The sequence below is a fragment of the Hetaerina americana genome, unplaced genomic scaffold (genome assembly GCF_022747635.1).
Source record: "Hetaerina americana unplaced genomic scaffold, ioHetAmer1.1.p SCAF_2, whole genome shotgun sequence".
Taxonomy (NCBI): Eukaryota; Metazoa; Arthropoda; class Insecta; order Odonata; family Calopterygidae; genus Hetaerina; species Hetaerina americana.
In genome coordinates, this window is record NW_027286763.1 from 46,711,915 (window position 1) to 46,726,287 (window position 14,373).

At 34.9% G+C, this 14,373-nt stretch overlaps 2 protein-coding genes across 2 annotated transcripts in view; one reads left to right on the plus strand and one right to left on the minus strand.

Moving 5' to 3' along the window:
- LOC139687771 (TGF-beta-activated kinase 1 and MAP3K7-binding protein 1-like) overlaps window positions 1-5,562 on the plus strand; it is a 31,284-nt gene extending 25,722 nt beyond the window's left edge. The window contains exons 2-7 of the mRNA XM_071585060.1: window positions 957-1,129; window positions 1,216-1,436; window positions 1,588-1,978; window positions 2,173-2,320; window positions 2,887-2,986; window positions 4,215-5,562. Of these exons, the coding sequence (XP_071441161.1) occupies window positions 1,024-1,129; window positions 1,216-1,436; window positions 1,588-1,978; window positions 2,173-2,320; window positions 2,887-2,986; window positions 4,215-4,823 (1,575 nt within the window). The 5' untranslated portion in view covers window positions 957-1,023 and the 3' untranslated portion in view covers window positions 4,824-5,562. The remainder of the gene's footprint in view (window positions 1-956; window positions 1,130-1,215; window positions 1,437-1,587; window positions 1,979-2,172; window positions 2,321-2,886; window positions 2,987-4,214) is intronic.
- A 15-nt stretch (window positions 5,563-5,577) lies between these two features.
- On the minus strand, window positions 5,578-13,984 carry fs(2)ltoPP43 (female sterile (2) ltoPP43). Its single transcript, XM_071585061.1, has 7 exons — window positions 13,589-13,984; window positions 13,264-13,401; window positions 13,000-13,143; window positions 12,809-12,909; window positions 11,545-11,691; window positions 8,034-8,083; window positions 5,578-6,036 (listed from the first exon to the last, which is right to left on the minus strand). The coding sequence occupies exons 1-7, from the start codon at window positions 13,751-13,753 to the stop codon at window positions 5,843-5,845; spliced, it is 939 nt and encodes a 312-aa protein (XP_071441162.1). The 5' UTR covers window positions 13,754-13,984; the 3' UTR covers window positions 5,578-5,842.
- Between the last annotated feature and the right edge of the window lie 389 nt (window positions 13,985-14,373).

The following is a 14,373-nucleotide window of genomic DNA, read 5'->3' on the forward strand; positions in this document are numbered from 1 at the left end:
TTACTAAACTAGGCCAGGAGCATGGGGTAAGCGAAAGACTGCTTGAAGTACATGTGTAGCCTAATGTGTATTTATAAATTTGGAGAAAAAAATGTTCTAGTTTAGGAGATATTGTGAAGTACTTTTTGTTTTTTCGTGTGAGATTACGACCGAGGTGAGGTTATATGGCCCTGGTTACTAAACTAGGCCAGGAGCATGGGGTAAGCGAAAGACTGCTTGAAGTACATGTGTAGCCTAATGTGTATTTATAAATTTGGAGAAAAAAATGTTCTAGTTTAGGAGATATTGTGAAGTACTTTGTGTTTTTTCGTGTGAGATGACGACCGAGGTGAGGTAATATGGCCCTGGTTACTAAACTAGGCCAGGAGCATGGGGTAAGCGAAAGACTGCTTGAAGTACATGTGTAGCCTAATGTGTATTGTGAAATTTAGAGAAATAAATGTTCTAGTTTAGTAGATATTGTTAAGTAATTTCTTGTTTTTGGTATGAAAGGGCGACCCTTTGGACTGCACTGGGCCCTGGATGCTACATTAGCCTATGGATGTGGGTTTTATGCCTGTGCCGTGATAGAGCAGGGATTGCCGAGTGTTTTTGGTGATTTTCAGGAAAATTACTTTTCTAGTTCAGCAGATATTGTCGAAAACGTTTTCGTTAGGACCTCATAGTTTTTGCTATGAAAGACGACTTCCCGCTTGGGCTAACTTCAGTGTAGAGTTCTTTCTAGGGCCCTATATCGTTTACTACATAATTCATCCCGGTCTTACAATTGCAAGTGGTTACAGGGAGTATCACTGATTTTAGTGTGTCCGTTGTAGTCGGATTATTGCAATGGTTTAGGGGATTTACATAGTTATGTCTTGCATAAATATTTACGTTGGTATGACTGAAAAATCCAGAGCTCCAACGGCCGGTGGATAGTCGTGGGCTAGCTCGTCGTGGGCCAAGTTCAGTTAAGTGAGCGTAATTGATCATAACATGGGTCAGGTTACGTTCCTGAGGAATTAATTTAGGGAATTGCGCATTATGAAAGTTTATTTGCTGACAAGGGCTGACATTCCTAGGTCAAACCATATGACATATCAAGAGCCAAAAAGTTGGACTGATGACTTACCGGTTTGTAAGCAGTCTGGTAAGCAATGATTTTTAGATGCTCAGTGTAATTCGGAATTCTTTCCTGTAATATTTAGAAATACGATACATCGAGTATAATTGCAGGAGTAGGATCATCCACTAATCAGATATACCGCGAAGATGGATACCGGCAAGAAGAACACGAATTTGAAGATAGAAGTTTTCACTTTAAGCTTGCTGATTCTACATTTCTCTATGGAGTCTTTGATGGACACAACGGCGTGCAGGCGGCGACTTTTGCCTTTCAGCGAATGCCAGCAGAAATATTGCTGGGTCAACTTTCTGGAAAATCAAGTAACGTAGAAGTGAGTCTTTTTGTTGTGTTCCTAAAATAATGCCATTATTAGTTATTTTCTCTATGTTATCTATCTTCACCATTAGCCAACTACTCTAATTAATATGAAATGTATTTACATTTGTAACTTGTTTAATTATGGCATTTAAACTGTTTGCTAGGTCAGAGAGGTTCTTAGGCAAGCATTTATAGCTGTCGAGAGAGGCTATGTTGAATCAATTGGCGATCGCCTCGCAGAAAGGACCAATCTGCGGTGTGAAATACCTCATGGAGGGAGTCCGAGAGAAGTTTTCCGTAACTTTCCGTATTTAGTGAGTAAACTAGAGGCCCTGGACGCAGAGGTGTCTGCAGGTACTACTGCTGTTGTCGCACTTGTTTATTCTGGGCAACTGTACGTAGCCAACGTTGGAGATTCGCGTGCGCTTCTTTGCAAAACGGACTCTAATGGAGTTTTAAGGGTTCAGCAGCTAAGTGTCGATCATGATCTGCGGAACGAAGATGAATTACTTCGTTTGTCACAACTGGGTTTAGATGTGAACAAAATAAGGAAAGGTAAGAGTGAGCTTTTATTGATGTTTGGAACTCTCGGTTTGAAGAGAAATTGAGGGAACTTCATTATATTTATCCCATAAGATGACAGAAATGCACTTAGATGATACTGGATTACCTCGTGGCTGTAATATGTCAAGTTATATCTCATGTACAGTAGCCAACGGTGCTAAGGAATGTTTTTTCTCATATTTAAGGATCTGTCTTGGGTAATACAAGATGTCTGGGAAATTATCTTGTAAAGGGAGGATATAAAGAAATAGAAGAATTAATGACTGCCTCTACAGAACCTGTGATAGCTGAACCGGAAATTCATGGTGGAATTGCTCTTGATGAATCGTGCAGGTAAAATATTTTTGCAATGTCAGCAATTGATAATACTTCTGAAATTCGAACTCGGCATTTTTAAAGATATTTTTGATATCATTATTGAGGAAATGCTAATGGGTAAAATTTGCTAGCTTCTGCGTGAATGCATGGTTTGAAGCCTATGGCAATGAAAACACAAGCGTATAGATGAATGTGGAGTTGTCACGATGCGAAGTATTTTTTATATAAAAAATTTCCACAAAAGAATGGCAATGCTGAAGTATTGAAGTAATCAGTTCCATTTTCATGGTTTTCTGATGATTTTACTCTTATCAATTGCTTATCTCATCAATTTGTGATGGTTTTTCTTCAATTTGGCTATTACTCTCAATTCTTCGAATTTTATATCATACCCTAGTTCCATTCCACGCATGTGTAGAGACAGCAGACAACTTGCGTATTTACAACCAATGTATGAAATTAAATTGTCCATCCAAGCCAGAAAATATGAGGAAAAACCAAGAAACATGCCCAGCATATTTCATTAATTGCCCTCTTCATTCGATGCTTGTTAACCCTTCCTTCATTCATTTCTTTTAAAGGTTCTTACTTCTAATGTCTGATGGATTATACAAATCATTAGAAGAAGCTACAGAAACAGATCAGATAAACAAAGAAATTGCTCAAATGACTGTAGAACAGGTAAGGTTTAGAGGAACGAGGTAAACTAGGAATTAATAAATTATATCTTTCATTATATTGCCAACTACTGCAAATTTCTTGTTTTGTCAGTGTAATTGTAACCTATACATGAACTTGAAGGTTGTCAGTGTTGAAAGAGACTGTATTCTTTGTACATATTGTTATATAATAGACAATTTCAGATAATATATGGGTAGATATACATGAAAGCCACAGCAGTCATCAGCATGGTCACACTAAGTGAAATACACATTTCAGGTTCTATTTGCAGTATTTTCTGCTTTAGCAACATCTAAAAACCAATGAAATCTTAATGCCAAAATCTCATCATGCATGCTGATGGGAGTCCTTCAACTGTAGTATTATATTATTAATGGAAATTCAGTGATATCAGTCTCAACCTTGTCATGTTGAATCTTGAAGAAATAGAAAATCTTAGTAGATTTTACCAAACTAAACCGGTATTAACTTAAGATATCATGTGTGATGCTACCAGATGTTTCACAGTTAAGTTTGGAGAAATCTTTGAAGTTTTTCCTATTCCTTATGATTAATCGCATCAACTAAATTTAGTTATTATGCAATGGACATGAAATATAGTCTTTCGAGTATTTTTGTTTCTAACATTGAAATTTATAATATCATAAGTGGTCTTCTTGTGACAATGCTCATTTGTTTTAACAAATTTATATTTTTAATGATTGTTTAGAAAGCTAAAGGTATAACATGAAATAGAGTCTATCAGGCAAAGTCTGGAAACATTATAAGGGATTGAAAACAAAATTTAATGTAACCCTGAAGAGATATATCTAACCTCAGGGGTGTTGAAGTTTTACTCTAGTTAAAAAAGGAATACTACTCGGGGATCGAGATGGTGCAGGGGCTAACGTACTGGCTTCCCACCCTAAGGGCGCGGGTTCAAATCCCGTCGGTGTTGAATATTTTTCAGTGGTATCTCGATCCCTGCTTGAGGTGCTTTGTGGAGGGCACTTTGAGCGAGTACGCTGTCCGTCGGATGGGTCATTAAACTGCGGACCCATTGGTGCCTTTCGTAAAGAGTAGGCTAATGCCGACGCCGGGTTTCTCTCCACCCTTCATCCTTTCCTGTCCATCCCTAATGGCGCAAATGATCTCAGCTGTCGGTCGCCTCCCCTAAATACTACTACTAGGAATACTACTCTATTTCCAAAAATATTCCAATCTAATTTCTTTATTTTTTCCACCCCAGTTCCGTGTGCAGTCCACTCTGACAGGTGTTGCTCAGGCAGTTGTGGACAAAATAGTCAGAATTCATCATGATAGATACATGAGTGCTGTCACATCATCCACCTCATTTTTGCAGTCTTCGGATATCAGTAAATCTGTATGTTACACCAAAAGAGATGATATCACCTTACTTGTGGTAAACTTCAATTTCCCGCTACCAAATGCATTGAAGAGTCCTTCCATTCCTGGAATTGCTCAAGTAACTTCATCAATAATGAAGCAAAGAAACACCAGTTCTCACAACAAAGCTGAATGCTCATCTGTCGTCTTCAATCCAATTGTCACGTCTATTGAGTCAACATACTATGGCTCAACTTCATCCTCCTCTTCCACCCCTACTCTTTCAACTCTTCCTAAAAGTGAAGATTCAAGTGATGGGGAGGGTGCAATGAGGACCGAGGCCGAAAGCACAGGTAGTTCTTCTGAAACGTCAACATTGGAAAGGCAAAGGCTACCCCCAGTCAACAAAGATCGCCGCATCAATGCATATGTTGATTTCTCTGGATATTACGAGAAAGTGAAGAAGGCATATGAGGAAGGAAAAGCACCCTCTGGCATAAGACTGATGTGAGGAAAGTATTGTTTTGTATTCTGTATAAATTGATTTAACTGGCCTTGTATCAAGGGCAGGAACAAACATCTTGTTGTGTGATATAGGTACCTAATTGATTGTGTTCATCTAGTCTTACAAAGATTTAACAATGTGATCTATGCAAAATTTTTACGCATCTCTTAAGCTTTCCAAATAAAGGGTATATGGTTTTATTTTTCCATGTCACAACATACATCTCATTTCACATTTTCTGTCAAGAACCATAAGTCATTGTACTTAAGCTGAAATAAATATTACTGTCTCATTTGATTTAGCTTAAATGACATTTAAATAACTAAAGTTCAAAGTCTGTTCAGTGTAATTTGCATTCAACCAAAAATTCATTGAACATATTGGTGAGCTTAGGAAAGCATTATTTCATGAAAATGTAAAGATAAGGGTGACATTTATTTTGTGCTGAATTTATCAATAAGTGTTTAAATTTATATTTAATTAAATTATCATGGAATTCATTTCAACTGTAGATCAAGCTGAGAACCATTCAAATTGATTTAATCAGCTGCTTAATGGGGTGTGGTTTAGTGTGCTCGCACATTTTCTTACCTCTGTAATAACTGTTCTAGCTTTGTCTTCCATTTACAACATGATTTGATTGATGCTATTTCAACATTGTTATTTTAGAATCGTTATATTTACAAATAATTGTAAAACAATGTGTAAATAGTACATTGGAGTTAATAAAGGTATTCACATAAGAAGTTTTCAAAACATTTGATTTTTAACGATATAGAATAAAAATTTATTGCATAAAACTTTGAAAAGAAAAAAGTTGCCAGAAATAGGGACAATCTACATTAATTAGACTAGCTTAAAACATGGCTAATCATATAGTTCTCCATTAAAAATATTTGTACTCATCCATTATTAGGAGTGGTGGTATTATTTTGGTCACTGTTAGTCAATCCAGGGTTCAAAGAGGTACAAATTCAAAGTCTGTTATTTTTAACTTCAGTTATATACACTGGAAAAACTAAGGTTCACATCACAAGTTCATCACAATCAGATGACTGCACTTCACTTGAATATTCCTCAAGTTCATCATCTTCCATTTCTTTTATTACCCTAGCCTTAAAATGAGCATATTCTTTACCTAAATTCAACACTTGGTCATGATCTACACCATATGGAAGATTATCTTCTTCATCATCCGAGGAGAGTTCATTTTCAGAATCTGCAGAGGAAAGGTTTTTTTGGTTACCAAACCAGGGATAAAAGTTTTATTTGATAATGTAAAATTATTATGACTTCAAAACTATTTCTCTTCCAACATTTTCAACTTCGGATCACAATGATATGAAATTAAGCCATGTTGCGTAGTTTTTTTTGTTTTTATAGAAAATTTTATATGACTCAATTAGGCCATTTAATGATTTGGATTTTTGTATCATATCCTATGAAAACAAACAAGAGACAAATGAGTGCATCCTCAGCACCCTCATCAAATTATATAAATTTAATAGTGATTTTCTTTCTTCTACTTGGTCATCAATAACCTTAAACATTTAAAATAACAATTTTAACATTAAAATAAAAATGTAGAAAACTTATTATTTTCTGAGAACTAATATAAACAAAAATCGAATTTTGAAATCAATGTGCGTAACATTCATGCACATCAATTGAAAAATATAGTTACTAGATCCTAAACGTAATCAGTCATACAGGACAACAGAAGAGTTTCCATGAAAATGCAGCAGACAGCAAAAGGGTATGAAATATTTAAAGAAAAATTGAAAACATCTCGAAATAACTTAGGAGGATAAATAAAACATCACACCACGAGACCCATTTCTAACATATTCAGGTTGCAACCAAAGGCCATGAAAACAATTGCAGCGGTCCATTGACAAGCAGCCAATTCTGAGAGCACTTGAAAATGAGAAGCAAGAGAACTCATTGGTGGACCCATGGTGTATAAATCTAGGCATATCAGGATACACTGGTAATCACAAGCTGCAGTGAAAATGTTATAACTTTTTTGTGTTCTATTCAAGCTTGTGTGTCTGACATAACAGAGGTGTCTTGGTTTGAACTTGCAAGTTTACATGTAAGTACCTATTATGGGAAGAATCAACCTCAGCCTTACTCTTAATAGTGGGCAAAAAATATGGCGAGGGAAATTAGAGAGGAAAAGTAAATTAAAAATAAAATGATATAGGGGGTTAGAATAGCACAAACAATTAAACCAAAATACAATAACAAAAATGCCCTGGCTATGGTGTACTAGATAGCATTGATCCTTGCCCTTATCAACCACTCACCCAGAGCTTGTGAGAGATTTCTTCCTGGGCCAGCAGCCCACCAATCACGTAATAAAATAAATTCAGTTTCGTCACCTTTAAATTCATGAAAGTACCTGCCTACAGAATGTGAGACCTTTCTGCCAACCAACAATAAATGATATTTATAAAAAACTTTATGAGTAGTTATTTACGCACATTATGCATTTTAGTGTTGATGGTGTCTAAACAGATTCATCAAATGCGATTTAATTACTCCATGTTGGGGAATACATGTATGTAATAGAAAGGGTTCCAACTAAAATTACGGTAACAAGTGCTTACTTCATATCCTAATCCTCCTAGACAACTATTGATCTGTTTTCAAAATAAATAGACAAGTTTTTCAGATGAAATTTGAGTTTGAAACTAAACCAAATTTAATTAAAATACACGTACAATGTGATACTATGCTGTGCATTTCTTTGAATTTGATGCTAACATTCTTTACTGCTCCTTTCTTCCACAGCAAATGCTTATTACTTGATCTTCTGATTGATCATTTTTCTTATATTTGCTTAAGTAATTGCCACCTGTTCTTCCTCAAAAGACCTAGACTATATAATGAATAACAAAATTTAATGTAATGTCTCAATGAACTAGTTCCTTTGAGACTTCTCATTCAGCCAGATGGACTCTGATCAGTTCAAAGGATGACTGCTTAATCCAAAAATGTATTTAAGATGTTATTTCAAGGCTATTCTATAGCAGAAAAAAATATGCATTTATAATGTGAATAGTAATCTTTTTCTTATTCCATGGAATATGTAAAATTTTAATCTAAGATTTAGATTTATTACTACACACCTGACTCTGCACCCAAATTTTCTGCTTTTTAGAGATAAAAATATTTTTCAAGGAAGGCCATCTCTTAACATGGAAAGCTTACCTAATTTCATTTGGTCCATCTTTAAATCAAACGGTCCACTGGAATGTTGCCTGCAGCAAAAAAAATATCAACGTCATAAGTTCACATGTTAGAGACACAAAATAACACATTGCAACGTATTATTTTTAACCTTTAGCTGTATTATGTTAATTGGCATTTATAAACAAAGGAAGTTTTAAGTTCATTCAACATAATATTCATAAGCAGGCATATGCTATAGTAGTATATAACTTCATTTTATATCAATAATTCCAAATTGTAGATGAATTAACAACAATTATAAAATAAATATGTAATTTTCCATACATATGTCTGACAAATGACATACAGGCATAATATTGGCAAGTCTAAATGTCCTTCATGTCCACCCAATTCATTAAAAGCTGTAATCATGAAACTTATTCATATGACATGGAGAGATGAAGGTTTTTCAAAATAAGTTTTAGTCAGCTTGAATACTTTTTCCACTGTATGTTATATGTATTTAACATGGTTTTGTATGGTGAGGAATCACAGTCAATGAAGTACAATGATAGGTGTAGATTAGCGGCTTTCAATATATTGATGGGGAGAAGGATAGAATAGCTAGAGTTAAAAGAAAAGAAGGAAATACTATGAATGGTGGGGAAGGAGAGAGGTTTGTAGATAAAAATCCAAATGAGGCAGGGAAGGTGGATTCGGAGCATTTTGATTGGCAATGGGCTGTTGAGTACCATAATAGAGGAAATACCATTAGGCAAATGATTACGACGAGGTAGTAATTGGACAGGCATGTAGGATGGAATGAAGGCAGAAAGGAAGTTTGTAGAATTGAAGAAGGCTTTATTGTAGAGTACAATATCAGGCAGTGTTTTCTTAGGAGAGGCAAAGATATGTGTTAAGGCAGTGCTCATCCAAAACCTACCTTAAATGGTAGAATACCTAATAATAATTCTAGGATAGTGGAAATAGTCCTGATGGATATTTTGATATTACATTATTAGAGAAACTAACATGAAATCTTAACGATTCAATCCCTTGAAGCTAACCGTAAGCAGGAAACACCACAATGGTTGCTATATCCAAAATTTTTCCTTTCTTTATATGTACTACGAGGCCAAGTACGTATTGTTTTCTGGCACGAATTTGACTTGATTTGAATGGAAATGCTTCTTTTGAGGTTGAACATTTTCCAACATGTTTTTTTGTGAAAGTATTATTTGTGGATATGGTACCTCAACATCTATTAACCAGGGACCAAAGTCTGTAACTTGCGAAGCAACTTCTGGGAGAGACTGGCCAGAGAATATTTCACATTGGTCCAGAGAGGGAGTCCTTAAAGTTTTCTCCTAGATAAAATTGCATATTTTAATAGTGATTGGTTAATTCTTTCTGAATTTTTGTGAGGCACAATATGGGACAACTGAGATTAATTCCACATTTTAGGAGTAATTAGATGAAAGTAATGGCGCACAATTCTGCAGAGGACTTTTAGGTAATTCTCAAATATTTTTCTTGGATTACTGAATCCCTAAATTAGCCATCACAATGATACAGTGTTTAGATGTTGTGCCTATCTTCAGCTTGTTTGTTTACAATTGTAGAATTTTCATTACATGAAAACAAAAATTTTAAGTTATGTTTCGAGCCATAAGTAGCTGATGGGTATTGCTAATTGTTGTAGGCAAATAATGATCACAATACCTATCGTGCAAGCCATCAAGATTGCAGCCAAGCTAGATGAAGTTGGTACTTTTACTTTAAAAATTGTTGTCCTTCTAGGCAACTCAGGCAAATGTCTTTTTTGGGAAAATTGTTAGCTTTGTGCATGCATCAAAAATAAATCTTTATTATGTGTAAAACTGATTTGGATTGGTTTTGGTCAAGGTGCTTTATAGGCATCAATCAAATTATTTATTTTGAAGTAGAGGCAAAGCTATATCACAATGCAAAGGTAACTTCTTTAATTTAATCCAACTTCTTAAATCTGTTGCAGTAAATAAATATAAGTACTTTGTTGATCCAGGTTAAAAGCTTACTGGTTCTGTAGTTAAATTTTCTGTAAAAGTCATGAAAGGCCTCTATCAAATGATAGCAATATACCACTGATTGATTGGCATTCATCATTGATTATCAACACCACTTACAATTTGAGTTTCAAATTTCAATGCTATTGAAATATAATTATAAATGTATGTAACATCATTCCATTTGTTCGTAGTAGGAGCAGTTTTAGGGGAGGCGACCAACAGCTAAGGTCATTGGAAAGGTGATTGGTTGGTTTACAGTGACACTTCCTGATGCTTAACACCCCTCTCTCCCCTCCCCATCAACACCGATCGCAACCCCACATTCTTTCCCCTCCTCCTCTCACCCACCCTTCCTCTCCCTCATGAATGGTATATAAATGGACTGCCACTTGATTAATTTGTACCTGATGATGACGCTTTAGGGTTGAAACTAGTTGTACGTGAATAAAGGACAGTGGAAAGATACATTGTATTCTTCATTTAATTAATTTAATTGCATAAATATGAAATTACCTATTATCCACTGACGAAAATAACTAAGCTGACAGTAATCTACCAATGGTATTTTTAGGAATTCATCTCCTTATTAATGTATACGTCCTGGCAGATTTTTGCAGTAACATCCTCAAACAATTTATTTATTAAATGTGAAATATGCAAACTATTTCATGCTCTGCATGATACTCATCTGCCTAATATGAATTCAGGTGACACAACAAGTAAACAAGTAGTAATGAAAATTTCATTGGCTCGCAAAGCTCTTCCCACGAGAACTTCTCATCTTCCATTAACTTCTTTGAGTCCAGACTTTTATCCCTTCAGGTCAGCAGAAAGAGTTTTCTTGCTCAGTTACAGACTTGCATTGGAAGATTTCCTGAGAAGGAAACATTTTTATCTACTCTCCCAGAGAGAAAAGTTACAGACTTAGGCCCCTGAATACATGTAATTTTATCATTCACATTTTTATTCAGAGCGTATAAATATATTTTATATCAATACGAAAGTAGTCCCAAAATATTGCCTAAGTTACTCAATTAAAAGAAAGGAATAAAAAATTTTAAGTAAACATGACAGAATGAAATCTTAAAGTGAACCCAAAATTTTACAAAAACCACATTGTACACAAGCTAACTATATCTCAATTAAAATGTATACATTTCACAGTGTAAAAACCATTCCCCTTAACCGGGATTCATGGTCAAGGCGAATGATTAGATATAACATTTGAAAAACTGGTCATTTCAACCAAACCTCTAGCACAATGGGAATTATTTCACTGGAACCAAAATAATAGGAAGTAAACAATGTACACATGATTACATGAGAGAAATAGGTTTCAGCACAAAATTTTCAATGGAAAATTTAGTACCATTATTCATCAGCGTTAAATGACTTGGCCAACAATGTGAATATCATGATGCAAAAGAACTTTGTTGAAACTTATTGACTTTTACAGACTTATTAATGCTGATTTAAACTTCATAACAAATTTATATTATTACCCCTCATTATCTGGATCTGAGTCTGGGTAGTCATTTCTCCAATTGTTTTCATCATTTGAGTCATCTTCATCATCCGCATGAAGGTCATCATCATTTTGAACTCTGTAGTCATACAAGTTAACAGCACTTGATTCTAATGGTTCAACACTGGAATGATAAAGAGGTTAATTAAAATGATTATCATACATGGAGTATAAGTCCTTTAATTATTATTATAAGCAGTAATTTACTGGGTCATGGAAGGTTTTTACCATCTCTGGTACTGCACAGCACTGTATTCATAAGCCTCAACTAACAACACATCATAAATAAATTGAAACAACTCAATCTTTCTGCACGGTTAAATTAAAAATTGTATTAGGAATATTTCATTAAAAACTTCCAAATACTTGCAGAAATAGTCAAATTGTGTCACACAGAATTTATCAGATATTTTTTTCATACCTCACATGAAGGATGACCGGTAAAAATCGACTACACAAAGCTATACCTGCCTAGTTATTTATTTTTCCAGGGACTATACCATTTGGAGTTTTTACTTGCCTTGAATGAAATAATTTCTTGTGATATTTTAGTTAACAGCAGGTGAGCAACAACAGGTATAATAACGCTTTTCAAAGTACAAATAGGACCTGCTATGTACACATATTAAAACCCAAAACTTGAAACATGGTTAAACCAAAACCATTAAAATGGTCAACCTTATATTTTCTCATGTTTATATTTTTTCAAGAAATGCTGCAATACCATTCATGAATGCAGCAACTTAACTAAAACAGGAGTCATATTGGTCACCACATTCAATAGTACACTATAGTAAAATCTGAAGTCCTTCAATTCAACGATATTAGGCTCAACCAATCGCATTTTCAGGAATTAGAAATATTAACTGGATTTAACAAAAATGTATCGGGGTATGACAACTTTACTCCCATTGGTGAACGTGAACATTGTGGCAAAACCAGTCTGACTAGAACAGAGTTCGGGGAAATATACTGAGTTCTTCCTAATTCCTTTTAGAATACCTTAATTCGCTAGCAATGCCAGATCACACCAAGTTCGTGGTTTGAATCTTACCTTAGACATGGGTACTGTGCAAAAAATCTTCCATATGCTATATTTTTATATCATGAAACGCCATGAACCCCTAAATAATTTACTGTGTCAAATATAGCGAACAGCTAAATTCAACTAGAAACTTACACCAAGCGCTAATTTATTTTCACCATAATCGAATTGTGTGATTAATATCAAATACACTTACCTTATTAATGAGTCCAAAAACCCGTCATTGAATTCTCCGCCAGCAGAATTTGCAAAATATAAACTATAAACATATTTATCGTCTTCTTCAACACAAGAACTCTGTACACAAAAGAAAATGTTAATAGGATTAATGGGTCAAACATAAGCACGGCGCACATTGGCAATATGGTATTTGAAATATTTTCGAACCTCGGACTCTGGTTCTTCTTTACTATCATGAACTACATCAACAATAGTGTACGGAATTTTATCCCTTTTTTGGGCACAGTCACCAGCTGCAGCATAGTTGTGGTCAAAATCTGTCCCGGAAATGGATCTTGACATATTGACAAGCTGTAAACAATGAATTAAGCATTTCACAAACACTCATACGCTACCTTATGTGCCAAATTCTATTCGTTGTTCGTGGGCAATGTCGTTGGAAATGTGGCATCCTTCCGTGCACCTACCAACCTTAAGTCGGTTTTCCTTTGAAGCTCTCTTGGCTTCCGAACGTAATTTACATATGACATCCTTTGATTTTAGATGATTCAGAGTCTTCAAGTTGATATGTTCCTTGGCCTTAAAAATGTGAGGAGTAATGTCTTCATCCTAAAAGAAATTTATCACACAAAGTAACATTTTTATAACGAATTTTTCCGTGGGCGCCGAGTATAAATTTATTTCCATATTTCAGAAGAATATGTACGTATAAGTATAAAGCCATAAAATAACAACAGCCTTAAAAGTGACCTGCAGCTAAGAAACCCAACGTAAATAAATCCTCTTTTATCCTTGCCTGATGGCTTAAAGTCCCAGCAAATTTCAAAATTGTAGGTTCCGCGACTGTTTCAGCAGTTATTTCCTTGGTACCATCCTCTGTTTTTCTCCTTTTGCTTGCTAATACTAATGCTTCGTAAGGATCTACGTTTCGAGGACGTTTTAATCGGATGATTAAATCCATATCGCAAAAGTAGCAATCAACTGCAACTTTCAGAAATCGGAATAATGGAACAGGGGGTTAAATCTCATTAGGTAGTCTTCCTGATGCTGCGATACACAAATAAGTATTTTTTATACTTCTGCAATGAGTTCACCTCCTTTTTATTGAGGGATTAACAGATAATTGAGAGAACCTAATGCCTTATATACTACCTCCCGATTAAGCTGGAGAACTGTTATGATGAGAACGGAGCAGAAATTAGATGTACGGGTAACTTGTTACCACCCCTTGAATAACGTTACAGTAAAGATATGGAAAAGAAATATGGTTCCGAGATGGCGCTAGTACAGAGTCACCAGTTGATGAAATGTATTCATATAGAGACGTTGTTTACCAAAGATTCTTATTTAACTACATTTTCCAATTAAAACAATGTGAGTCATAATTTTGGAAGAGACAGTATTATTTTTACCCTTTTACAGTCAGATGAAATAAATTACGTTGTACCGTACATTTTGAATTTAATTTCAGACAAGATTGGATACTCTTTGAACTTTTATTATCAATCTAAATACATACATTTTGAAAATTTTGCAGCAGTGTTAATTCAACACATTTAATGCAACTTTGAGCTTAAATTC